This window comes from Somniosus microcephalus, chromosome 3 (assembly GCF_052327205.1).
Source record: "Somniosus microcephalus isolate GS21.2 chromosome 3, FLI_Smic_1.0, whole genome shotgun sequence".
Classification (NCBI taxonomy): Eukaryota; Metazoa; Chordata; class Chondrichthyes; order Squaliformes; family Somniosidae; genus Somniosus; species Somniosus microcephalus.
In genome coordinates this window covers 39,165,802-39,192,360 of record NC_140989.1, presented here as the reverse complement: position 1 = coordinate 39,192,360, position 26,559 = coordinate 39,165,802, and the positions used below count along the sequence as shown (strand labels likewise).

Below are 26,559 nucleotides of genomic sequence, written 5' to 3'. Positions count from 1 at the left end.
TAAAACAGTTGATTAAAACTTTGTTTAGCGCTTAGACCAACTGCCTAGTATCTTTTTAATGTCACTGTCTATTACGCAGTTTCCGGGAGGGTGAGATTTGCTGTCTATTACACTGTTTCTGGGGGGGGTGAGATTTGCTGTCTATTAATGTTTCTGGGAGGCTGAGATTTGCTGTCTATTACAGTGTTTCTGTGGGGGTGAGATTTGCTGTCTATTACAGTGTTTCTGTGGGGGTGAGATTTGCTGTCTATTACAATGTTTCTGGAGAGTTGAGATTTGCTCTCTATTACAGTGTTTCTGGGGGGGGGGTGAGGTTTGCTCTCTGTTAGTGTTTCTGGGGGGGGTGAGACGGGCTGTCTGTTACAGTGTTTCTTGGGGGTGAGATTTGCTGGCTATTACAGTGTTTTTGGGGGTTGAGATTTGCTGTCTATTTCAGTGTTTCTGGGGGAGGGTGAGATTTGCTGTCTATTACAGTGTTTCTGGGGGGGGGGAGATTTGCTGCCTATTACAGTGTTTCTGGGGCGTGAGATTTGCTGTCTATTACAGTGTTTCTGGGGGATGAGATTTGCTGTCTATTACATAGAAACATAGAAGATAGGAGCACGAGTAGGCCATTTGGCCCTTCGCGCCTGCTCTGCCATTCAATGAGATCATGGCTGATCATCTAAATTCAGTACCCTGTCCCTGCCTTCTCCCCATATCCCTTGATCCCTTTAGCCTTAAGAGATATATCCAACTCTTTCTTGAATATATTTAACGAACTGGCCTCCACCGCCCTCTGCGGCAGAGAATTCCACAGGTTCACCTCTCTGTGGGTGAAGAAATTCCTCCTCATTTTAGTCCTAAATTGCTTGCCCCTTATCCTTAGACTATGACCCCTGGTTCTGGACTCCCCGGCCATCAGAAACATCCTTCCTGCATCTAGTCTGTCCAGGCCTGACAGAATTTTATAGGTTTCGATGAGATCCCCTCTCAATCTTCTAAACTCCAGTGAGTATAAGCCCAATCGACACAATCTCTCCTCATACGTCATTCCTGCCATCCCAGGTATCAGCCTGGTGAATCTTCGCTGCACTCCTTCCATGGCAAGAACATCCTTCCTCAGGTAAGGCGACCAAAACTGCACACAATACTCAAGGTGCGGTCTCACCAAGGCCCTGTACAACTGTAGCAAGACATCCTTGTCCCTGTACTCGAACCCTCTTGCTACAAAGGCCAACATACCATTTGCCTTCTTAACCGCCTGCTGCACCTGCATGCTTACCTTCAGCGACTGGTGCACAAGAACACGCAGGTCTCTTTGCACTTCCCCTTCTCCCAATCTATTGCCATTGAAATAATAATCTGCCTTCCTGTTTTTGCCACCAAAGTGGATAACCTCACATTTATCCACATTATAGTGCATTTGCCATGTTTCTGCCCAATCACCCAACCTGTCCAAATCATACTGGAGTTTCACGACATCCTCCTCACAGCATACCCTCTCACCCAGCTTTGTGTCATCTGCAAATTTGGAGATATTACATCCAATTCCCTCGTCCAGGTCATTAATATATATTGTGAACAGCTGGGGTCCTAGGACCAATTCTTGCGGTACCCCACTAGTCACTGCCTGCCACTCGGAAAACGACCCGTTTATTCCAACTCTTTGCTTTCTGTCCGCCAACCAGTTCTCTATCCAAGTCAATACCTTGCCCCCAATCCCATGTGCCTTAATTTTGCACGCTAATCTCTTATGCGGGACCTTATCGAAAGCCTTCTGAAAGTCCATATACACCACATCCACTGGTTCTCCCTTATCTATTTTACCAGTTACATCCTCAAAAAATTCCAGTAGATTAGTCAAGCACGATTTACCTTTTGTAAATCCATGTTGACTTCGTCCGATCCTGTCACTGCTTTCCAAGTGCTCTGCTATTACATCTTTTATAATGGACTCTAGCATTTTCCCCACTACCGATGTCAGGCTTACCGGTCTATAATTCCCCGCTTTTTCTCTACCACCTTTTTTGAATAGTGGGGTAACATTAGCTACCCTCCAATCCATGGGTACTGTTCCAGAGTCTATCGAGTTCTGGAAGATGACCAGCAATGCATCTACTATTTCTAGGGCCACTTTCTTAAGTACCCTGGGATGTAGATTATCAGGCCCTGGGGATTTATCGGCCTTCAGTCCCATCAATTTTCCTAACACCATTTCCCTCCAAATACTGATTTCTTTCAGTTCCACCCTTTCATCAGACCCTATGTTCCCCGGCATCTCTGGGAGGTTATTTGTGTCCTCCTTTGTGAAGACAGAACCAAAATATTTATTTAGTTGGTCTGCCATTTCTTTGTTCCCCATTATAAATTCCCCTGATTCTGACTGCAAGGGACCTACGCTTGACTTCAGCAATCTTTTTCTCTTCACATATCTATAAAAGCTTTTACAGTCAGTTTTTATGTTCCCTGCAAGCTTACTCTCATATTCTATTTTCCATTTCTTAATTAATCCCTTTGTCCTCCTTTGTTGAATCCTAAACTGCTCCCAATCCTCAGGATTATTGCTTTTTCTGGCCAATTTATATGTCGTCTCCTTGGATCTTATGCTATCCCTAATTTCCCTTGTTAGCCATGGTTGAGTCACCTTTTTTGTTTTATTTTTATGCCAAACTGGGATGAACAAATTCTGTAGCTCATCCATTCGGTCTTTGAATGTTTGCCATTGCCTATCCACCGTCAACCCTTTGAGTGCCATTCCCCAATCAATCCTACCCAACTCGCTCCTCAGACCATCGTAGTTTCCTTTATTTAAATTGAGGACCCTTGTCTCTGAGTCAATGACTTCATTCTCCATCTTAATGAAGAATTCGATCATATTATGATTGCTCCGACCCAAGGGGCCTCGTACAACAAGATTGCTAATTAATCCTTTCTCGTTACATAATACCCAGTCTAAGATGGCCTGATCTCTGGTTGGTTCCTCGACATATTGGTCCAGGAAACCATCCCGTAAACACTCCAGGAATTCCTCCTCCACAGTATTGTTACTAATTTGGTTGGCCCAATCTATATGTAGATTAAAGTCACCCATGATGACTGCAGTGCCCTTATTGCACGCTTCTTTAATTTCCCTTTTAATGCCATCCCCAACCTCCACATTACTGTTTGGAGGTCTATATACCACTCCCACTAACGTTTTTTTCCCCTTGGTATTTCTCAATTCTACCCATACAGATTCCACATCATCAGAGCTAATATCCTTCATTACAATTGTGTTAATCCCTTCTTTAACCAGTAATGCTACCCCACCTCCCTTTCCTTTTTGCCTATCTTTCCTGAATATCGAATACCCCTGGATGTTGAGTTCCCAGTCTTGGCCCTCCTTGAGCCACGTTTCCGTAATCCCAACCAAATCGTATTCGTTTACCTCTATTTGCGCAGCCAATTCATCCACTTTATTACAAATGCTCCTCGCATTAAGACACAAAGCCTTCAGGCTTGTTTTTTTAACGCTCTTAGACCTATTAGAATTATTATTTACTGTGGCCATGTTTGATTTAAACCGTTGATTTCTCTGACTGCCACTTTTGTTTTTCTCCTTCCTATCTTTTGCTTTTATCCTTGTTCCCCTTTCCTCTGTCTTCCTGCTCAGGTTTCCAACCCCCTGCCATTTTAGTTGAAACCCTCCCCCACAGCACTAGCAAACACTCCCCCTAGGACATCGGTTCCAGCCCTGCCCAGGTGCAAAACGTCCGGTTTGAACTCGTCCCACCTCACCCAGAACCGGTTCCAATGTCCCAGGAACTTGAATCCCTCCCCCTGGCACCATTCCTCTAGCCACGTATTCATCTGAAGTATCCTTCTATTTCTACTCTGACTAGCACGTGGCACTGGTAGCAATCCTGAGATTACTACCTTTGAGGTCCTCTTTTTTAATTTATCTCCTAACTCCCTATATTCCGCTTTTAGGACCTCATCCCACTTTTTACCTATATCGTTGGTGCCTATATGCACCACGACAACTGGCTGTTCACCCTCCCCTTCCAAGAAGTTCTGCAGCCGCTCGGAGACATCCTTGACCCTTGCACCAGGGAGGCAACACACCATCCTGGAGTCTCGTTTGCGGCCGCAGAAACGCCTATCTATTCCCCTTACAATAGAATCCCCTATTACTATAGCTCTACCCCTCTTTTTCCTCCCATTCTGTGCAGCAGAGCCACCCCTGGTGCCAGGAAGTTGGCTGCTGCTGCCTTCCTCTGATAAGCCATCCCCCCCAACAGTACCCAAAGTGGTGTATCTGTTGGAGAGGGGGATGGCCAAAGGGGACCCCTGCACTACCTGCCTGCGCCTAGTACTCTGCCTGTTGGTCACCCGTTCCCTTTCTTCCTGTCCAACCTCTACCTGCGGTGTGTCCAACTCCGTAAACGTGCTATTCACAATGTCCTGAGCATCATGAATGCTCCAGTATGCATCCAATCGTAGCTCCAGTGCCACAATGCGGTCTGTCAGTAGCTGCAGCTGGATGCACTTCCTGCACATGTAGTTGTCAGGGACACAGGAATTGTCCCTGAGTTCCCACATATCGCAGGAGGAGCATATCACGTGGCCCGGCTGTCCTGCCATGTCTTCCCCTTTAATTACTTGAATTTAAATTAAATCAATCAATCCCACTAATTACACTACAGTTAACTGGTTTACCAACAGTCCCCGCTACACCAGAGAGACCTTAGAAACTATAAACCACAGAGTTAAAGTTTAAAAAAAGAGAGAAATACTCACCAACCAATCACTTACCTGCTTCCTGGTGACCTCACACTTTGATTACTTTTTACCTCTCTCCCCCGCTGTTGAATTGGTATGCCTCGCTGCTCGCTGCCGGTTTTAAGCTCCGCCGCGCTCACTGTTCCCCACACAAGTCCGCCTGCTGCACCTGTATGCTTACCTTCAGTGACTGGTGCACAAGAACACCCAGGTCTCTTTGCACTTCCCCTTCTCCCAATCTATTGCCATTCAAATAATAATCTGCCTTCCTGTTTTTGCCACCAAAGTGGATAACCTCACATTTATCCACATTATAGTGCATTTGCCATGTTTCTGCCCAGTCACCCAACCTGTCCAAATCGTACTGGAGTTTCACGACATCCTCCTCACAGCACACCCTCCCACCCACCTTTGTGTCATCTGCAAATTTGGAGATATTACGTCCAATTCCCTCGTCCAGATCATTAATATATATTGTGCACAGCTGGGGTCCTAGGACCGATCCTTGCGGTACCCCACTAGTCTATTACAGTGTTTCTGGGGGGTGAGATTTGCTGTCTATTACAATGTTTCAGGGGGGTGAGATTTGCTGTCTATTACAGTGTTTCTGGGGGGGGAGATTTGCTGTCTATTACAGTGTTTCTGGGGGGGTGAGATCTGCTGTCTATTACAGTGTTTCGGGGCGGGGGGAGATTTGCTGTCTATTACAATGTTTCTGGGGGGGTGAGATTTGCTCTCTATTACAGTGTTTCTGGGGGGGTGAGATTTGCTGTCTATTACAGTGTTTCAGGTGGGTGAGATTTGTCGTCTATTATAGTGTTTCTGCGGGGTGAGATTTGCTGTCTATTACAGTGTTTCTGGGGGGTGAGATTTGCTGTCTATTAGTGTTTCTGGGGGATGAGATTTGCTGTCTATTAGTGTTTCTGGGGGGATGAGATTTGCTATCTATTACAGTGTTTCTGGGGGGTGAGATTTGCTGTCTATTACAGTGTTTCTGGGGGGTGAGATTTGCTGTCTATTACAGTGTTTCTGGGGGATGAGATTTGCTGTCTATTAGTGTTTCTGGGGGGTGAGATTTGCTGTCTATTACAGTGTTTCTGGGGGGTGAGATTTGCTGTCTATTACACTGTTTCTGGGGGGTGAGATTTGCTGTCTTTTAGTGTGTTTCTGGGGGCGGGGGGAGATTTGCTGTCTATTAGTGTTTCTGGGGTGGGTGAGATTTGCTGTCTATTACACTGTTTTTGGGGGGTGAGATTTGCTGACTATTAGTGTTTCGGGGGGGTGATATTTGCTGTCTATTACACTGTTTTTGGGGGGTGAGATTTGCTGACTATTAGTGTTTCGGGGGGGTGATATTTGCTGTCTATTACAGTGTTTCTGGGGGGTGAGATTTGCTGTCTGTTTCATTGTTTCTGGGGGTGAGATTTGCTGTCTATTAGTGTTTCTGGGGGTGAGATTTGCTGTCTATTACAGTGTTTCTGGGGGTGAGATTTGCTGTCTATTACAGTGTTTCTGGTGAGAGTGAGATTTACTGTATTACAGTGTTTCTGGGGGTGGGGATGAGATTTGCTGTCTATCACAGTGTTTCTGGGGTGGTGCAATTGGTATCTATTACAGTGTTTCTGGGGGAGGCGATGGGGACGGCGTGGATATTTGCTGTCTATTAAAGTAGTGATGTGGATGAAGGGCCACAACGCAGATTTAACCACAAGGAGCTGTTGATCGGAAACAAACAAGGCCCGCTTTGAAACAGTCAAAACAAACGGCAATGTAGCTCTGTAAAATACAGGCACAGATTGACCCCTTGGGCTGCCAGGGTTGTAGTTATATTGCCGCCGCGATCATTTTTGTCCCACCTACTATCCGCAGGTTGGGGACTAACGCTCTGCTGAATAACTGCTCAGGTGCCGGCTCCAAACAGCACCAACCGGTGAATGTAAAGACTTGCTCCCGGGAGGACATACAGTTTGTAAATTAAACTGTGCTCCAACTTGACGGTGACCAGGGTCCAAATGAGGAGCGGCGGTTTTCTTAACGGTGAACTACCCTGAGATCTGTGAGTCAGGCTGAGGCAGCGCTGAGACAGACAGAAATCAGTCGACATTTCTCGGCAAGATTATGCCGCCTGGGCGCTCTAGATTACAGTTGGTTCAAAAATATTGCAAGTTCGGCGAAGGATGGAGTTCAAACATCTCCATTCTGAGCATTTTTAATAAAGACTTGGCAATCTTTCCCGCTGCATTCGGGCTGGGGGTAAATAAGTAGCCCAGACTGTGCGCCATTCTGTTCGAGTGTCGCACTGTTGAATTGCCAGCGAGCAGTTCCGCTTGGAGGTGAAGAGAATGCTTATGAATTCTTGACCAATTTCTCCAGCTCCCTCTCCTGAAGGTCTTGACTCTTCGCTCGTGTAGGGTCCCAAATGGCTCAACTTGTCCAGCATCACCTCGCCCACGTGCCATAGTGAACCTTGGATGGAAGAGTGTCTATTCGACCTATTCAAGTCATTCCACCGTGCGGAAGGGCCACTCTAATGGTGGGTGTAAAGTCTGTGGGTTGTATAGCGAAGTAATACACAGACTACAAGAGTAACTTTAACAGGACTTTACTATTCGAAGGTCAGGGCGAATCTGCCCAATAAATTCTGCCACAGCACTTATATACCGGTGTGGTCACCGTCGGTATTACAGTATACAGCAGCCAGGATAAAGTAGTGCCACACCTAAAATAGTTCTCTTAAAGGTGGACGGTTACATACAATAGTTCTCTTAAAGGTAGAACAGTTACATACACTACAATCCTCCCTTTTTAGCTTACAACATACTTATTCCCCATTAACATAACATCATAACATATCCAACTTCATGTTACAACAGTTCACAAAGGTAGTCTCTGCGGAAACAGTTCACAGATTCAGTCTCTGCGGGAAACAGTTCACAGATTCAGTCTCTGATCTTCTTGACTCGGTCCGGACCACGCCTCCGTGGTGTAGTCGGGTCACCTTGCTAGAGGGACTCCTCCCATAGTCCTTCCCTAGACTTAACAGCTTTACTTCCATCACTTCTGAACCAGCATTGCTGACTTTTTTAAAACAAACAAAAAACAGTTGGATTGCCTTGGGAAATTTTCCTACTTTCCAACTGATTTGGCTCCGTTCGGGGGACCACGTGTGTGATCGGGTAGAGGTAATAATGGTTCAGATGGTTATCATCTTCTGCTTCGTCTTTTCCTTTTTTGCTTCTTGGAGACTCTCGGGGCTCCATTGTCAGCTGCCAGCTGTAACGCCACCATCTCCCTATGTTCCTTAGACTTTAAGTGATTCATCCTGATTTCGGCACTTTGGGAGTTCTCGGCACAAGCTGGGCAGACCAGGTCCTCGTAATATTCAGTGTCACTCAACAGATCATGGTAATATTCGGTGTCGTCCTGAGCTAGGCCAGCGAGAGGGTCTTCTATTTCCTCCTTACCCAGCTGGACGTTAGCCAGCTTTTGTTCCAAATCCAGACATCTTTCCTGAAGAGACTTCTTCATGTGTTCCGCTTCATCCAGCTTTTTCTGGGCTTTCAGCAAGTCTTTTACTAATGACCTCATTTGTGATTTCAATACTTCAACTTCCTTCGGAGGTTGATTGATCGGACTATTCAATCCCTCTACTGAAGTAGCTGTTTCAGCATTCTGTTGTTCTACATTGACGTGAGTCAGCGTACCTTTGGCATCCAAGGGCTGCTCTGCTGCAGTCTTCTCCGTCTGTGTTGCCACTTCAGCTATTTCAATAACTTTTGAGAGCTCCGAACCCCTTTTCTTTGAAAATTGAGGCTCATGTTCAAGTTTTTCCCCATTTCAGAGTCTTGTCCCTCAGCATATGAAGGAGTTGGCTGACTGTTAACTCTTCTGCCATCATCCCTTTCCCATTCGCTGCAGGGCTGTTTATAACCTTGCCCTGGAGGAGTTGGCTGACTGTTAACTCTTCTGCCATCATCCATTTCCCATTAGCTGCAGGGCTGTTTAGAACCTTGCCCTGGGGCTCCTTTGCTGTTTCTACTTCGCCATCATCCGCAGCCCCCACCATTCGAATTTCCACAATTGAATCGTCCGGTGATGCTGCACCCGACTTCAGTAGGAGCTCGGAATTCATGGCGACCAAATCAGCCTTTTCTGCCTGCAACCTGCTAAGAAGCGCCTTCAGTTGCTGAACATCTTGCTCCACCAGATTAGAGCACGCACCTTCAGAGACCGAATCAGCTTTGATTCGTTTGGCCTCCTCGCGCAGACGGTTTGTGTGCTCCTGCTCCATTTTCTCCCTCAGCTGCTTCTGTTGTCTTTCCAGATTCTCCCACTCTGTGTCCAAGAACTTTTTCATTGCTGTTGTCTCTTGCTCAAGACGGCAACTCAATTGTTCTAATTGCTGTTGTAATTTGAAATAAAGTTGAGTTCGAGCCCGGTGTTCCTCAGTAATGTATATGTCTGTAAACTGGACAGACTCAGAATTCTCTGTCAAACTATGTTGTTGTTGTTCAGTGGAATTCTGTTCTGAAACTTTGTTCTCCTCTGGCGCATAAGCCTTTATGCATGCCTTCGTTTTTCCAACCTCAGTCAGCAAGTCCATTTTAGCCTTGTCTTTCATACTTGGGCTGGTCTTATCGTCATCCGTTTCAGAGTCTGAGCTGATTGTCTGCACCGAGTCCTCACTCGTTATTGCTTTTAGGTAGTGCCATTCCATGTCTATTTTCTTGATCCACTCCCATCCTAGAAGTGGTGGTCCTCCCTCAGGTAGTACATATAAGTCCATTCCTGGGTGTTCTTTGCCCCTGTCTCTCACCTTGACTCTTATCTTCCCCATGGGGTATACTTTATGCCCCATGTATGTCTGCAATACGAACTTGGTATCTCTCAAGGGTATATGTGAGAATAGCCGGTTGTAATCCCTTCGATTTATGACTGATAGGGCTGATCCAGTGTCCAACTCCATTTTCACTTGGACTCCGGCTATTTTTAGCATGACCCAGATAGTTTGTAGGTCAGCTTTCTTACTCACATTGTGAATTCTCAGACTACCCAGTTCCTGGCCGTTTGGGTCTGAATCCGAATTCTGTTCGTCTGAACTCTTCTCAGCCACCTTGTGTACTTTGTTGTACTTTCCCTGTGATGGCTTTTTTTGGTTGTTGGTCTTCTTTCCTGACCGGCATACTTTAGCTATGTGACCCAGTTTGCCACATTTTCTACATTCCTGGTTTTTAAACCAGCATTGGTTCTGGTCGTGTGTTGTCTTCCCACAACGATAACATTTCGTTGTACCCGAAGTAATTTGATCCACACTGAGTACCGCTGCCTTTAGCTGCATTTCCGCAGTTCCTTTCGCTGCAGCTTCGTGCGATGCTACAATAAGGACAGCCCTCTCAAGTGTAAGGTCGTTCTCTTCGAGTAGTCGCTTTTGCGTTCCTTCCTTCGACAACCCGCACACGAACTTGTCTCGCAATGCCTCTGTCAGATTTCCTCCAAACTGGCAGTATTTCGCTAGTCTACGCAGTTCGACCAAGTATTCCGCGTTGCTTTCCTCTTTCCGTTGCGTTCTCGCATAAAATTTGAATCGTTCCGCCAACATCAGCGGTGTGGGGTTCAAGTGATCCTTCAGAACAGCAACAATATTATCGAAAGTCAGATCCGCCGGTTTAGCTGGTGATAGAAGATGCTTCAATAACCCGTATGTCTTCGCGCCCATCGAGTTTAGCAAGGTTATAGCTTTATCATCATCTTCTATTTTATTGGCCTCACAATATATCTCGATACGTTCTACGTACGTGGCCCAATCTTCCACCTCGGCATCGAAGTTGTTGATGTTACCATGCTTAGGCATCTTCACTATCTCTCTCTATCTTTCTGCGAAACAACAGGATTTCTCTTTAACTTTTTAACTTTTTCTTTTTTTTTTCCAAAAATGGCGGTTTCCTGCGCTTGTCTTCTTCCCCCCCCTACTGGCAAAATGGCGGTTTCCCGCTCCTGACTTCTTCCTCTGGTGGGAGGGGTAAGCTTTGCCCTCGGGCGATGACCGCTGGTTTACGGGGTTTGTAGCCTGTGCGCCGGCTTCAGTTTATTCTGAAGCGCGCGCTAGAAAAGCCGATCGCGTTCCTTGTTCCCCCCCCCCCTTCTTCTTTTCGGCAGGGGCAACCGGCGCTGGGGACAACCAGTTGGCGTCGGACAGGTCCAGCTCCTGGTCCTTCACGGCAGCTGCTGCAAGCCGCTGGCCGGAACCTCGCTCGGTCTCTCTCTCGGGCTCTGTCTCTCCCGCTCGCGCGGCTCTCGCTCTCTCTCTCTCGGGCTCTGTCTCTCCCGCTCGCTCGGCTCTCGCTCGCTCTCTCTCGGGCTCTGTCTCTCCCGCTCGCGCGGCTCTCCCTCAGCGGCTTTAAACGCCTCTCCCAGACCTCCCGCAGTCCGGTCCTTTCCTCCCCGGCTGCGGCTGATTCTTCGCAGGTTATTTAGTTATTTATTTATTTATTGCCTCCGTGCCTTATGATCCCGGTCGCAGCGCCTCGCAGCCTCGGTAGGTGCCCGGCCTTTTTCGCCGTCGCGGTCTAGTCGTCTCACGACGCTCCCCAGCCCGCTTGTACCGCGGCTTCTGCTCCACGCTGCCCCAGTCTCAGCGCCTCTGGGCCCGACTTCTGTCCGGCTCCTTTCCCCCTCGACCGTGGTCGAGTGCACCGCCCTTATCCTCCGTTTATTTGTTTCTATTTTCCCTTTACTCACAGTCACCGTGGCCGACTTGCTTCTCGTGTTGATCGGCCGGCTCACTCACCACCGTGGCAGAAGGGACAATCCGTGCCTGTTGCTGATGGAAGACTTCGTGTTTGAATCTTCCTCCTTTCTTGGTCTGCAGACTCGAGTTTTCTCTCAGCAAAACGACGAGGGCGGGTGCCTCTTTTCGACGCTCGTTTACTTCTTCAGAAGTATTGTTGCCGCAGGGTAAGATCGAACTCGTCGCCACTGTAAAGTCTGTGGGTTGTATAGCGAAGTAATACACAGACTACAAGAGTAACTTTAACAGGACTTTACTATTCGAAGGTCAGGGCGAATCTGCCCAATAAATTCTGCCACAGCACTTATATACCGGTGTGGTCACCGTCGGTATTACAGTATACAGCAGCCAGGATAAAGTAGTGCCACACCTAAAATAGTTCTCTTAAAGGTGGACGGTTACATACAATAGTTCTCTTAAAGGTAGAACAGTTACATACACTACAGTGGGAGTGCTAAATGGTGAGACTCCCTTCCTGTTTGTCATCCTGCAGCACACACAGGGAGCACAGCATCGCCTGGCTTCGAGCGGAGCCGCAACAGAGGCTGCCCCCCCCCCCGCCTCCCCCCCGCCCCCGCCTCTGGGGTCTGGCCATCGATCAGATCAAACTTCATTTTCGCGATCTCGAAGCCATGTCAAGCATTTTAACGGGATACGGTCCAACTCATCCCTGCATCCCGGAACAAAGCTTCGATTACACCCAGTCTGTGGGCCCACAGCAGCCCCTGGTCACCCAGTCTGTGGGCCCACAGCACCCCCTGGCTCACCCAGTCTGTGGGCCCACAGCAGCCCCTGGTCACCCAGTCTGTGGGCCCACAACCCCCCCTGGTCACCCAGTCTGTGGGCCCACAGCACCCCCTGGTTCACCCAGTCTGTGGGCCCACAACACCCCCTGGTTCACCCAGTCTGTGGGCCCACAGCACCCCCTGGTTCACCAAGTCTGTGAGCCCACAGCAGCCCATGGTTCACCCAGTCTGTGAACCCACAGCAGCCCCTGGTTCACCCAGTCTGTGGGCCCACAGCACGCCCTGGTTCACCCAGTCTGTGAGCCCACAGCACCCCCTGACCACCCAGTCTGTGGGCCCACAGCACCCCCTGGTTCACCCAGTCTGTGGGCCCACAGCACCCCCTGACCACCCAGTCTGTGGGCCCACAGCACCCCCTGGTTCACCCAGTCTGTGAGCCCACAGCAACCCCTGGTCAGCCAGTCTGTGGGCCCACAGCAGCCCCTGGTTCACCCAGTCTGTGGGCCCACAGCAGCCCCTGGTTCACCCAGTCTGTGGGCCCACAGCAGCCCCTGGTTCACCCAGTCTGTGAGCCCACAGCAGCCCCTGGTTCACCCAGTCTGTGGGCCCACAGCACCCCCTGGTTCACCCAGTCTGTGGGCCCACAGCACCTCCTGGTCACACAGTCTGTGAGCCCACAGCACCCCCTGGTCACACAGTCTGTGAGCCCACAGCACCCCCTGGTCACCCAGTCTGTGGGCCCACAGCACCCCCTGGTTCACCCAGTCTGTGGGCCCACAGCACCCCCTGGTTCACCCAGTCTGTGGGCCCACAACCCCCCCTGGTCACCCAGTCTGTGAGCCCACAGCACCCCCTGGTCACCCAGTCTGTGAGCCCACAGCAGCCCCTGGTTCACCCAGTCTGTGAGCCCACAGCAGCCCCTGGTTCACCCAGTCTGTGGGCCCACAGCACCCCCTGGTTCACCCAGTCTGTGGGCCCACAGCAGCCCCTGGTCACCCAGTCTGTGAGCCCACAGCACCCCCTGGTTCACCCAGTCTGTGGGCCCACAGCAGCCCCTGGTTCACCCAGTCTGTGGGCCCACAGCAGCCCCTGGTTCACCCAGTCTGTGGGCCCACAGCAGCCCCTGTTCACCCAGTCTGTGGGCCCACAGCAACCCCTGGTTCACCCAGTCTGTGGGCCCACAGCAGCCCCTGGTTCACCCAGTCTGTGGGCCCACAGCAGCCCCTGGTTCACCCAGTCTGTGGGCCCACAGCAGCCCCTGGTCACCCAGTCTGTGGGCCCACAGCAGCCCCTGGTTCACCCAGTCTGTGGGCCCACAGCAGCCCCTGGTTCACCCAGTCTGTGGGCCCACAGCAGCCCCTGGTCACCCAGTCTGTGGGCCCACAGCAGCCCCTGGTTCACCCAGTCTGTGGGCCCACAGCACCCCCTGACCACCCAATCTGTGGCTCTGCACATATTTCACCAAAAATTGTGAACGCTCCCCATCCCCCTTCTTTCTTTCTGGCGGATTCCCTACCTCCTTCCACTTTGCTTGTTTTTATTTGATTTTCTCTCTTCCCCCAGTATAAAACCGACGCTTGCACAGGAACATTAGGAACAGGAGGAGGCCATTCAGCCCCTCGGCCCTGCTCCACCATTCAATGAGATCACGCCTGATCTGCGATTTAACTCCATGTTGCTGCCTTTGCTCAGTACCTCTTGATACCCTTACCTAATAAAACTCCATCGATCTCAGTCTTGATAGCTTCAACTGACTCGCAGCATCCGCAGCCTTTTGGGGGATAGCGTTTCAGATTTCTCCTTCCCTATGTGTTGAAGAAGTGCTTCATGATTTCACTCCTGCAGGGCAGAGCTCTAATTTTAAGATTGTGTTCCCCCGCCAGAGGAAATAATTTATCAGTATCTACCCTATCCAATCCTTTTTAACGTTTTAAACACCTCGATCAGATGGACTCTCAATCTCCTATACTCAAGGAAACACAAGCCATGTTTATGCTATCTGCCCTCATAATTTAACCCTCTCACATTATTTATTCAAATAGCCACACATCCGCATGTAAAAAGGACTACATTAAAAAAAAATACTCACCAAAAGAGGCAAACAGAAATGAAATAGGATCGTGGTGGGGCGGGGGGGGTGTTAAATATCTAGAGATATTTTAAAATACGGCTTAAATTATAAAACAATAGATTTATTTACTGGAAGTGAGAGGAATAAGGACGGGATTGTATTAAGTGACCATCTTGGCTTTTCTTTGCTTAATTATAGTGTAATCTGTACTTTCCCCACTAGTTAGCATTTATTTCGGTGAAGGCAACGGCCCTAGAGCCACATCAATGGGACTGAATTAACGCGGGTAGCTTCAAACAGTAATAAAGCCGATATCCCATTTGTGTTCATGGGGATCAGTCTGTACAACCTCCTCAAATATATGTTCTGCGTGTTACACCATTAAAGTGCTCACAAGCTTACAAATTATAATAAAAAAATGGAAAACAGAACCCAAACGACAACGTAATATAAAAGTTCGCAATAAGAAGCAAACTGGGAAAAATATGATTTCCGAAATTAAACTTTTCACGCCGGTTTGAAACGAACGTGCAGGACACACATTATCCTGAACTAGTTTGCTTTTAAACCAAGTCGTGTTATTTTCAAAACGTTTTCATAAACCCATTCTTCTAGTTTATCCTCCCGTTTAAATTATAAACCCGCGCCGGTACATAAACAGGAAGGCTGATCACTGGACTAACTAGCTATGGTAAGGGGCGAACTGCAACATGTGTAACACTGGGGCACGGAGTGAGAGCTACTGTAAGTACCGCGATCACAAATGCGACACAATTATTAAACCCTGTTCTTTCCTATACGTTTTATTATATGACGTCCGTTTAGCAAATATATGTGAAATGGGAGGTTTTGAGCGCTCGAACGCGTTTTTGCCGCTCAGGGCGTAAATGTTTCAAGTCAGCAATCCTGGCAAATTTTAATTTGTTTTCCGTTTCCCTGCAGCACTCTTGAATCCGCGGACTGACTGACTTGTCCTGGAGCATATACAACCTGTAAAGTGAAATATGAGAAACAGACTAGTTGTATCTCTAAAAAGTGCAATGTCTAGTCGGATATATATAGTCAGATAGAGACACACATGCGGATATAGATACAGACATGCCTACAATCACAGATACATACACACACACACATAGATACAAACATACAAACGCACACAAACGCAGCGCTATAGACACACACAGGCATAGACACAGACAACCGGGACACCGACATACAGATACAGGCACAGATACATTTAGACACATGGACACAGGTACAGCCATACAGACACAGACATACATACAATCACAGATACATAGAGGTATATACACACAGACACACACACATACGGATACAGGCACAGACACACGCACATATATAGACACACACACAGACAGTTACAGATAGATTTAGACACATGGATACAGACATAGACACACACAGACATACAGACACACGCGCCCACACACATGTCGATACAGACACACACTCTTCCACTGACACATACAGATAGAAATACACGAACCTACAGATGCACACACGATATACTTGCGAGCGCTCATACACAAGGCTCGTAAAGGAAAATCTCGAGTTTTGCAAATATCGAAAACAACTACTCCACGCAGTGGTTAGAGTTGTCTTGCATTAATTCGGCCGAATCTTGATTCATAATCAATCAGAACTTCCAGTTCCTCTTGACCAGGACCCATATTTGCACTATTAGTGCCCGCTGCAGGATTTGTCCGGAATGTATTATAGAGGAGAGAGTTTCAAGGAGCTTGAGTCCGTAGTTAAACTATCCGAATAGTCTGAGCTCAAATATTTTAAACCGTTCTCATTCCACGCGATTATTGTAATAAAGTAATTTTGTCAAGTAAAAGTTACTTTTCGTTAAACGTGAGATGCCCTATTCATTACTAGTACGGCGCTGTTCGTTTACCATCGAAAGACTAAAGCATTCCTAATTATATTTTAAACATTACCCAGTCTGCGTGTGCTCTATCAGTATGTTCGTTATTTGTTTAATTCAATGTAAATGCCGATTATTTAGCTGTGTGAGTCTAACTGGAGAAGCAGCCGAAATCCAGATTTTTTAAAAATGTTTTAATTGTAAATGCTAACACACCCAGATTCCCCGTTAGTGAAATCATGCAATGTGATCAGCATCTCTGCGAGTCTATCGTGGCCATTCGTTTGAGACACTTACAGAAAAAAATAGTTCCTATTTCCGTCTGTGACCAGAGGAGACGGATTTCAGGTATTGGTAGAAGAGCCAGAGGGGAGGTGAGGAGATTTTTTTTTACACAGATGTTAGGATCTGGAATGCACTGCCTGGAGGGTGGTCGTGGTGTGGAAGCAGATTCAATAGTAACTTTCGAAGGGGAGTTGGATAAACACTTGAAGGGGAGAAATTTGCAGGGCTCTGGGGAAAGAGCAGGGGAGTGGGACTAATTGGGTGGCACTTTCAAAGAGCTGGCACAGGCACGATGGGCCGAACCGCCCCTTCTGTGCTTTACTATTCTAAGATTCTGTATCAAAATATGTGACAAAAGTACACACTTTCAAAAAGCACGAGATCCCAGAGGCTGACTATTTATTAATGGTGATAATTGGCTGTGGCTTTGGGTAATACAGAGACAGAAAGGGGTGAGGGGGAGGAGAACGGCGATGGTGGGTTTGCTCCTGGTCCTGTCCATTTCGTGTAGAATCACAGAAACTGTTTTCCTGTGTGTTTTTATTCACTCCCTGTTTCATAAAATCTACAAACTGGGGAATCGTTAACAGAAACCCATTACGACATCGTTATTTTTTTAACCTTCGATCTAAGGTATTTACGATTACAAAATAAAATGGTTCTTCGCCATTAAAAACACGATGATCTTTAAAAATATGGATTGAAAGGAAGAAAAGTAATACAGACGGTTCATAGATCCTTTCAGCTTCTTTTGGAGATATTGGATCGATGGTAAAGCCGCAGAGTTCCAACGCTACGTCCTAACTAATCCTCATCAAAACAGAGAGGCGGCAGAAACTGGGGCCTTTTAGGCATCTCTCCGGACTGAAAAATAATGTACTCAGGGCCTGATAATCTTTTTTGAAAACTGGTACAGTGTTTACATTCAACAAAGCAAAACGAGTTATACCGAGAAATGTGTTCAGTTCATTTACAGAATACGCCCAATAAAAAGTACACCGTTCCCCTTTTCTGTTCAAACTATTTAAGACTAAATTGTGAACGGTATAAAGTGGCATAAACTCAGGACTGGTACCAGAAGCACAATCGGGGGGATTAGGAGCAGCCTTTTCTTTAATGGAATATTGAAGTGGCTATTGAAGCCGAGTTAATCACAACTGTTAATACGGAATTGGACAAACACTCGAAGAAGAAAAAATATATAAAAGGGCACGGAGAAACAGCGGGGAAGGTCGTTCCGATGGGGAGTTAACATTGGCATAAGCACAGGGCAACCGAATGATCTCTCGCCACATTGGTATTTCTTTCATTCTATGACGAACACGTCAGAAAATGTTGATCTGCACAACTGTGCGAGTTTTGAAAGGCCTGCTCTGTGCTAACATGGCTAACCTTTACATCTCTTCCTAAACTTTAGCAACATCGCAAACATGGATACCAGTCGACGCTATATGCGGCCCATTTGCTCAGCTGCCTTTTAACTGAGTTTTTAAGTTACTCAAAAGTTGAGGAAGAAGCTTTATGTGAATATATTATTTATTTTATAGCCCTATGATCATTAGAAACTATCCAATTAAACGTGTTTCAACTTTACCTGTGCACAACACAGACAGGACAGAACATAAGTGTACACACAATGCCAGGTCGTTTCTTTGTTATATATATATATATATTTTAATAGAGTAAAACTTTTATTGAATTCCATTCACTAAATGTACAATTGTCATGAATCGGATGCACAGCGTGAGTTTAAGGAAGGCAGAGTGAATATTTTAGAGAGAAGGAGCTAATCATAGCCGGCTCCCTCCAGCAACAAACAGAGGGGATGGCCACCTGGCAGGGAGAGGAAGTCGGTTGCAATGAATGTAATACGATTGTTTTTTCGTGATTTAAACATTAAAGACAGTATTTCTTCTAATGTTGCTGCGTGTGTTCCGCTTTAAACAACGGCCATAGTGAGGTATACTGGAGCATCCAATGGCCCGGAGCAGACACACAGACAGCAAATGTGTTTACACTGAGGATGTTAATGCAATTCTTACTAGAGATTTGGTTTTATTCACTCGTCGATTTATATATTTTTAAAAATATTTTCGAGCTGCAGTATTACTTACTGCAAGTCGGTATAAGGCCTGGTTTTAAACAATATTCTCTTAACACACTTAACGCCTGCATTTTATAGATCACACATTTTCCGCCACTGTCCTCCGCTGTTTAATAAACAATTAACATATTTGCTCTAACATGTCATTTACTTAAAAATAAAACAACAACAAAAAAACGAATCTGTGTAAAATTAATTTGCGAATCAAATTGTATGGTTCAAACAAAGGAACACAGTCCCTTAAAATAGCTCTGGGAGCGCCCGGGAGTCAGACATGTGCATTGCACTGAACACAATGATCATGTCAGATTGGGGCAGGGCAGGCCCAGGAAGTAATATTATTATTGCTTTCGTTCGAACGAGGCAAGGGGACACCTTGAAAACGGAATTACAAGAAAACGAAGAAACAATTCTAAGGGTCCGGGAACACGGACACGGATTTCAGAGCAGGTTTGACACTGATCCGGTTACATTCGAAGCAGGTCTGGGCAGAGGACAGAATTGAAGCGCACGCATTCAGTCCACTTTAAATATGTGAATAAATTAAATACATACTTTCTAAATAACCTTTATTATGGCGAGACAAAAGGCGCGGATTACATTTCTCTCTCTCACACACACACACACACCAAGTTTTGGGGAACATGTCTGTAAAACATTACAATTGCGGTTTCTTTGCCTGTGCTTTTTGCAAAAGTCTGTCACAAATATTGCTAGGATAACCAGGAGCTACAAAGAGGGGCTTCTGCTGGTTTCCCTGAGTTCGCCCTCAGACTTGTCCTGTCATCACCGTTTTCCATCAAATCCCATGTTTACCAGCCTCAGTGCATCGAGGAGGGAGGGGGACGCCCAGCTTCCAGCACAATGCGCCGCTCGGCTACACAGAGAAATCCGCCTCGCCCATGCCTGGCAAATCGGCGAGAGGTCTGGATGAGACCCTCAGCGACAGTGCAAAATATATACAAATGAGCGGCGGGACTGCGTGGAGGTCAGAGCCTGAGGTTAGGTGACTTCCAGCTCAGTTCAGTCTAATGCATTTCCCAGTTTCGATTTGCGTTTGTATTACTGGCTGTGGAGAGCTCGATCAGAGTTTTAAATTCATCTCAACACAGCTACAGCTTCCCATACATTGGGAACATTTATATCGCAGGAGCTGGGATTGCAAGTTCTGATTAAATTGGTAACTAAAATATATAGAAAAAAAGGCTAAAACAAATCGCATTCGGTATGAAGATCCGACAGCTACAACCCAAATACGTGTTCCGTCAAATGTAGGGATGTCGACGCGTGATCCTCTGAGCAAATATGTGCAACAATATTACAGACACTCAGGCTGAGGGATTCCGCCATTCAGGTCTTGGCACTCATTTTAATTCCATGAAGTTTCACACTTTAAACAAGATTATCACTGGCATCGGTTCCATAAAGCGTCCTATCCCCGAACAAGCACCTTTCCATCGCAAAAAACAACCCCACAGATAATTTAAAAATATATATTAATTATAACTCAAGTTCCGGAACCAGATGTGTGCCCTTTCCAAGATGTCAAGCTTATACGAGGCAATCCTTAACAGGCTCCAGAGCTCTGCTTTTTTTCCAAATCCGAAAGCGCCGTTTAAATGTGTTGAAGATATTGCAAGATGCCCACATACATACACAAACACACAACACACACACACCAAAAAACGGAGTACGAGTAATGTGAAATTTGTATTATTATTATTTAGCTGTTTCTGTTGAAATAACTCGGGGGAAATCCTGAGCAAAGCAAACAAGGTTTCGGCAATTTAAGACTGTTGGTAATTCAAAGAAGAAACAAATATTTCACAGCGGTCTAAAGTTTTATAGAAACCCTGTTTGTCTGTGTTTATTAAGGCGCTTTTATAGAGTAATAAAACAAATGGTGCAACCATTTCAGAGAGGAACACAAAAAATAAATGTCACCACATTTGTTACTATTCCAAGATAATTCATTAGCACAAGAGAATTAAATAACCTACAACGCTGGGGGTGACGTATTTGTGTAACTTATTAAATTATAAATACATATATGTACATTTTTATAAATAATAAATAGTGTTGAACACACAAAAGAAAAGAAAACAAACTTACTCCAAACGTTTCGATAGTATTTTGGATTATGCAGTAGTGTTACCTTTGGTCAAAGAGAAGTCAGGGTTTCAGACTAAAGGTAACGTTTTCCCTTTTTTGTCGCGTTAATATTGCAAAGCAAACCGGTTGCATTGTTTTTTTTCTCCCTTTCCATTTAAACTATAAAAAGGCAGGAGCTATTTTTTTTCGCTGTCTGCAGTAGCAAGTGTGCAAGGTACCTTCGACATTAATATCATTATTACAGGATGAAACTACAGCCTTCGAGACTTTTTTTTAATGATTTTTTTCCAGAGCATATAAGAGTCAATTTTCGACTAAGACTAGATATAATAATCTAGTAAATATATCAGCACAGGTTTCCTGAAGTAAGGTGCAGCTTTAGTTTTGCATAGCATTTGTTTGCTACCTACTGTCACGTCCTGGGCCTACATCAGTGCAAAAAGGAATTGCTTGAAGCCCCTCCATTCTGCTGTGACAAGTAGCTGGTAAATCCAGCGGCGAGTCCGGACGGGAAAGTGGAGAGGGACGGTCTGAGGGTCTCGCTGATGAGAGCCGAGGCTGCTGGAGGAGAGCTGGAAGAGGCCCCTGGGTTCCCCATCCCCGGTCCATTCTGGTGTTGCACTGACTGCGAGTGGTGCAGCGACGGGAAAAAGTAGCCAGCCTGTCCCGACAGCAGGCTGACAGAACAAGGGTTCACCGTGTAGCCGTTGGCCAGACCGCACTGTACGGATCCCCTTAACAACGGGTGAGAGAGGTCCCCGCCGGCCATCTGATCGACCCCAGACCCGCAGCCGGAAAGCAAGGAGCTGTAGGTGGGAGCTTGGTTCAAAAAACTGGAGGCAGCGCTGCTGTAATTGAGGCTGTTGTGGGGATGGTGCAAGGACAGGAACGGGGAGAGCGGCCAGTACAAGGGGTTGCCCCGATCCACCAACCCCAGTCCCGACGGCGAAAGACGAAGCCCTCTTTTGAAAGCCAGCTTGCCCCTCGACGTGGCGGATCTCCGCCGGAGTTTCCCCGTCGTCCCGCCGATGAACACGTCGTCGCTGGACGGGTCCAACATCCAGTAATTCCCTTTGCCGGGATCGTCATAGTGCCGGGGCACCTTGACAAAACACTTATTGAGGCTGAGGTTGTGCCTGATGGAGTTCTGCCAGCCCTGCTTGTTCTCCCGGTAGTAAGGGAAATTCTTCATGATGAACTCGTAGATCCCGTTGAGAGTCAGCCTCTTCTCTGGGCTCTGCCGGATGGCCATCATGATCAGGGCGTTATAACTGAAAGGCGGCTTGTCGTATTTGCCCTGTTTCTTCTCCTCCTTTTTGTGATCGTCCTCCTCTGCGGCGACCTGTGTCTCGGGATCTTCCTGGTATTTAAAGTCAGACTTGCGAGCCCCGCTCTCAGGGTCCCCGTTTTTGACGCTCTGGAGCCCGGCTCGGCAGCTCTGGTTGCTGTCACTTTGTTGGACCGCTTCGGGAAGCAGCAGGCTTTTGATACTGAAAGAGGTGGACTTCGGAACCATTTTCGGCTGCTTCTGATCTCCCATGCTCAACATCACGCGCGCTCCTTTTTTTTTTAATCCTCGCCTCTCTTCCTCGTTCAAATAATTTAAAAAAGAGGTCAGAGGGAGCACGGTGGGAGCGATCGGGAGACTGCAGGCGGGAGGATATTTGGTGAGGAACAGAGCGGGCAACCTGCATCAAAACAGGTAATTAACTGGGGGGGGGGGGGGGGGGAGGTGGAGAAGAGAAGCAACGCCTCCATCAATAAGTTACTTTAAACATTTTTTTTCCGGGATGGGTGTCCAATCAGGTTTGAGTGGAGGACGCTTTAACCCGCCTCTTTCCAGCCAATCAGCCTAAAGATGTTGTGTATCTATTTGGGCTCTGAAATTGATTTGAAATTGACCAACACGGTCTATAGGGCGGATTAGGGAAAGAAAGAGGACACCGGGCCATGCAGGTAATGGATCGATTACCACTCACTGACTCTTATGTCATTTATTCAACGGGGTTTTTTTTTTACCTTGTTTTTATTCTGACAGGGGTGAAACACTGCTGGACGGTTGACAGTGCAGAGGATAAGCACAAATAAGGGTTAGACAAACTGATTTAAAAATACAGATAAAAAGTTCTGTTGTTTTTGTCTCTTGTTATATCTTTCGTGATCGCTTTTCTCTGTTAGAGAGATTCTGCAGATAGCAATCGCCAAATTGATTGATACACTGATCGCCGTTTCTCGGCCTCTGTTTTATTGTCTTAATTCATGGAAGCGGAAAGTCTTCTTGTTCAGTCAAATGATCCCCAAAAAGTAATCTGTTTATTGTTGCGCTGCGCTGTTAAAATGTACCTTAACAGACCCAACAATTAGCCAAGGAGACATCAATGAACCAAAAGAAAACACGGCAGAACGGCGCTGATGAAGCAAGTCTTTAAGAGCGCTCTTTGTTAAGTGCTAATTGGGTTTAGGAAGTGGCGGTTCAAGTCTCACTGGAAGCCCTCGGTCGTGGGTCAGTGCTGCTGGGCTTTCTCTGCAACCTCTTCTCCATGGGAGAGTTTTGCCTTTGTATTTATTTTAAAAAAAAGGAAATTCGATGTTAATTTCCCAAACCCACAGAAACAGCAGGCAGTAATAATAACTCGTCCGGTATCACTAAAAGTATTGTGAGCATGTGATTGAGAAGTGCCCTTTCGCTCCTTTGCCACGAGCAAGCGAAAGAAACGGGTGGAAAGAAATCGTTTGCCCTTCAAGCTTCTTCCTGTTCTGTCACTTCTCAGAAGGGAAAAAAAGGCCCAGGAGTTAAATCTAATAAACCGCAGCCGGTGAGCGGGGACTTGCGAGGAGCAGCCATACACGAGCTCTGGGGGATGACAAGGTGGGACGAGTTTCAGATTACTCTTGTGATATTGAAAAACTCAGTTACTCAAAACTGATTAAAATAGGAAACGAGAGATCGCGTCTGTGAGGGAGAATAACGAGGAGCGTTCATTTCCATCACCTCACACATTACAATTAGAAATACATACCAGACGGCCAGATCGAGAAACGCCGCGCTCCTCGATTGGTGCACTTTTGATTAGAGGGCAAAATGAAAGTAAACAGAACCGTGACATATATTCTGCAGTGCCTGATAGAACTGTGATGGCAACGTTTCTGGAAGGAAATGAGACGGGGAATGTGTCGCAGTCGCGCAGTCAGCCACAATGTGATTCTGGAAACACACGGAACATAAACAAAAACATCAAAAGGAGGGATGTACAGCAGAATGGAGAGGTCGGGTATATTAATGCAGAGTAAATATTAAAGGTGTCCCTGAAAGCGAAGCGTTGCCTATCGAGTCAGCTGAGGGCAGGGCCTGGTTGAGGTACACAGAATGAGGACCACTGGGAATTATTATACGTGTAAATTATATGTGCAAAATGTAAATCATTGGCTATCTCTTGCATTCTGCACCATTATACTTTTACATTTTAGAAAGCCAACCTTTTAATAATAATCTAATTATTAAGTAAAGTAACTGAATCAGGGGTGAGAGACAGTTTGAAAGCTTTTTCTAACAATCAACCAATTTTAAAATGTCTGCGGTGTTTCCGTTCAAGAAACCCTCAGAATAAACCGTAAATAAATGACTATCATTTGTTGACAGTAATGGGTATTTAACGCTGAGTGCCACCGCCCCGGGCTCAGGTAAAGCGGACATTTCAACATTTCTCCGGCAATTCATTTTCAGATGCTTTTAGCGGCAGGGTTAATTACGATTAATTTTAAACATTAATATTTGCTGGATTAATACTGTCTTAATAGAACCATTACTTCAGTTGGTTTTGAAGTATTTTTTTAAAAAGAGGTTGAAATGCCATTTCAAATCGCATTTGTAAATGTTAGTAGGAGTTTGGTGAAACGTTTAATCGGAAGTTATATTTTCTGAGGGAACACATTCACAACACTCGTTCCAAAATATACCAGTGTCGAAATATTGTTTACTTATGGACCTTATACAAGCATAGAGCGGCCAGATGGAGTGAAGTTACCTGCACAATGACTTTAACTGGCGCTTTATAGTAAGTAACACAGGGACAAACAGGAGCACAATTAACAACTGCACAAGTATAACCACGTTAACACTGCAATTGTCCCGAAACTATCAAATTAATATTTTAAACAATGTAGGTAAATATATGCAATACTCGGAGGAGTTTATTTAACGAACCCATCCGATTTAAATGAAAAAAACAGTATCTAGTAATTAGACAATTTCCTTTTTTCCCCTACTACCAGGTTTATGATTGCGGCTGTAGTATTGCTAATTTGTTTGTTCCTTCTTCTGCAAGTTTCTTTTTTTGTGTATGTATCCGTTTATATTTGTTTCTGTAGGTGCCTATCTATCTATCTATCTACCTACTTTTCTAACTGTATATCTGTCTGTTCGTTATTATTATAGGGATATAAACAGGCATGTATTCAGATTTCCTCCCAAGTTTCCATTCTGGCGGAGTAATTGACACCAAGACACTGCTCTGTGGGCGTGTGTGGAGTTCACTTTACAGTCAGAATAAACGGATTCCGGTTAGTTCAATAGCAAAATACTGTGGATGCTGGAAATCCGAAATAACAACGGAAAACGCTGGGAAAACTCAGCAGGTCAGGCAACATCCGTAGAGAGAAACAGTTCTGAAGAAGAGTTTCGACCTGAAACGTTGACTCTGTTTCTCTCTACGGATGTTGCCTGACCTGCTGAGTTTTTCCAGCGTTTTCTGTTGTTATTTCCGGTTAGTTCAATTCGTTTTAAACGCAAGTTATTTCTAAAAGTTGAGACCTTGGCATTTTGATTTGGGCTTTTTTTGCCTGTTTTCTGAAACTCTTTATTTCAAAAAAGTAACATTCTGGAGAAAACTCGACGAATCCACTGAATGAGATGGAAGTTTTAAGTGATGAAGCAAGTTTTACAGAGCACAGTATGAGGGGATAAATAGAACCGTATCAATTTACATTGGATTACATAGAATTACGGCACAGAAACAGGCCATTCGGCCCAACCAGTGTCTCCTCCCATCTTTCCTCATCTAAGTCTATCAGCATAACCCTTTATTCCCTTCTCCCCCATATGCTTGTCTAGCCTCGCTTAAATGCATCTGTACTATTGCCTCAACCACTCCCTGTGGTAGCGAGTTCCACATTCTCACCACTCTTTGGGTAAATAAGTTTCTTTTTAATTCCCTATTGGATTTCTTGGTGACTATCTTATATTGATGGCCTCTAGTTATGATCTTTCCCACAGGTGGAAACATTCTCTCTGTATCCACTCTATCAAAACCTTTCATAATTTTAAAGACCTCTATTAGGTCACCCCTCAGCCTTTTTTCAAGCGATAAGAGACCCAGCCTGTTCATCTTTCCCTGAAATGTATACCCTCGCATTTCTGGTATCATCCTTGTAAATCTTCTCTGCACCCTCTCCAGTGCCTCTATATCCTTTTCATAATATGGCGACCAGAACTATATTTGTATTTATGTTGGCTGTGGTACCCAAAGGTTAAATGATAACCTTTACCTTTCCGACTCGTTTTAATAGAGATTTGTTAATTTCCGTATTTGACAGAATCGTTACGGTTACGGTATTTACAACAACAGCAAAAAGCTTCACTATTGCCCATGGGTTAGAAAATTAAAGACATTCAGCCTGATTAATATTGTACACGGACTGGTTTCATCTAAATCACAGGGGAGCGGTGACCTCGCAGTGTGTGTACATTCTCCCCGCTACAGAAAGGTTTGCTTTAATTAATTTTAAAAGAAATTCGAGGAGTGAGGAGTCTCTATAAAAATA

The 26,559-nt window shown here is 45.8% G+C and overlaps 1 protein-coding gene across 1 annotated transcript; it reads right to left on the bottom strand.

Moving 5' to 3' along the window:
* Window positions 1–18,167: 18,167 nt before the first annotated feature.
* LOC147120987 (forkhead box protein G1-like) lies at window positions 18,168–22,516 on the bottom strand. The gene has a single exon (XM_085980188.1). The coding sequence runs from the start codon at window positions 22,286–22,288 to the stop codon at window positions 21,170–21,172; it is 1,119 nt and encodes a 372-aa protein (XP_085836314.1). The 5' UTR covers window positions 22,289–22,516; the 3' UTR covers window positions 18,168–21,169.
* Window positions 22,517–26,559: the final 4,043 nt, after the last annotated feature.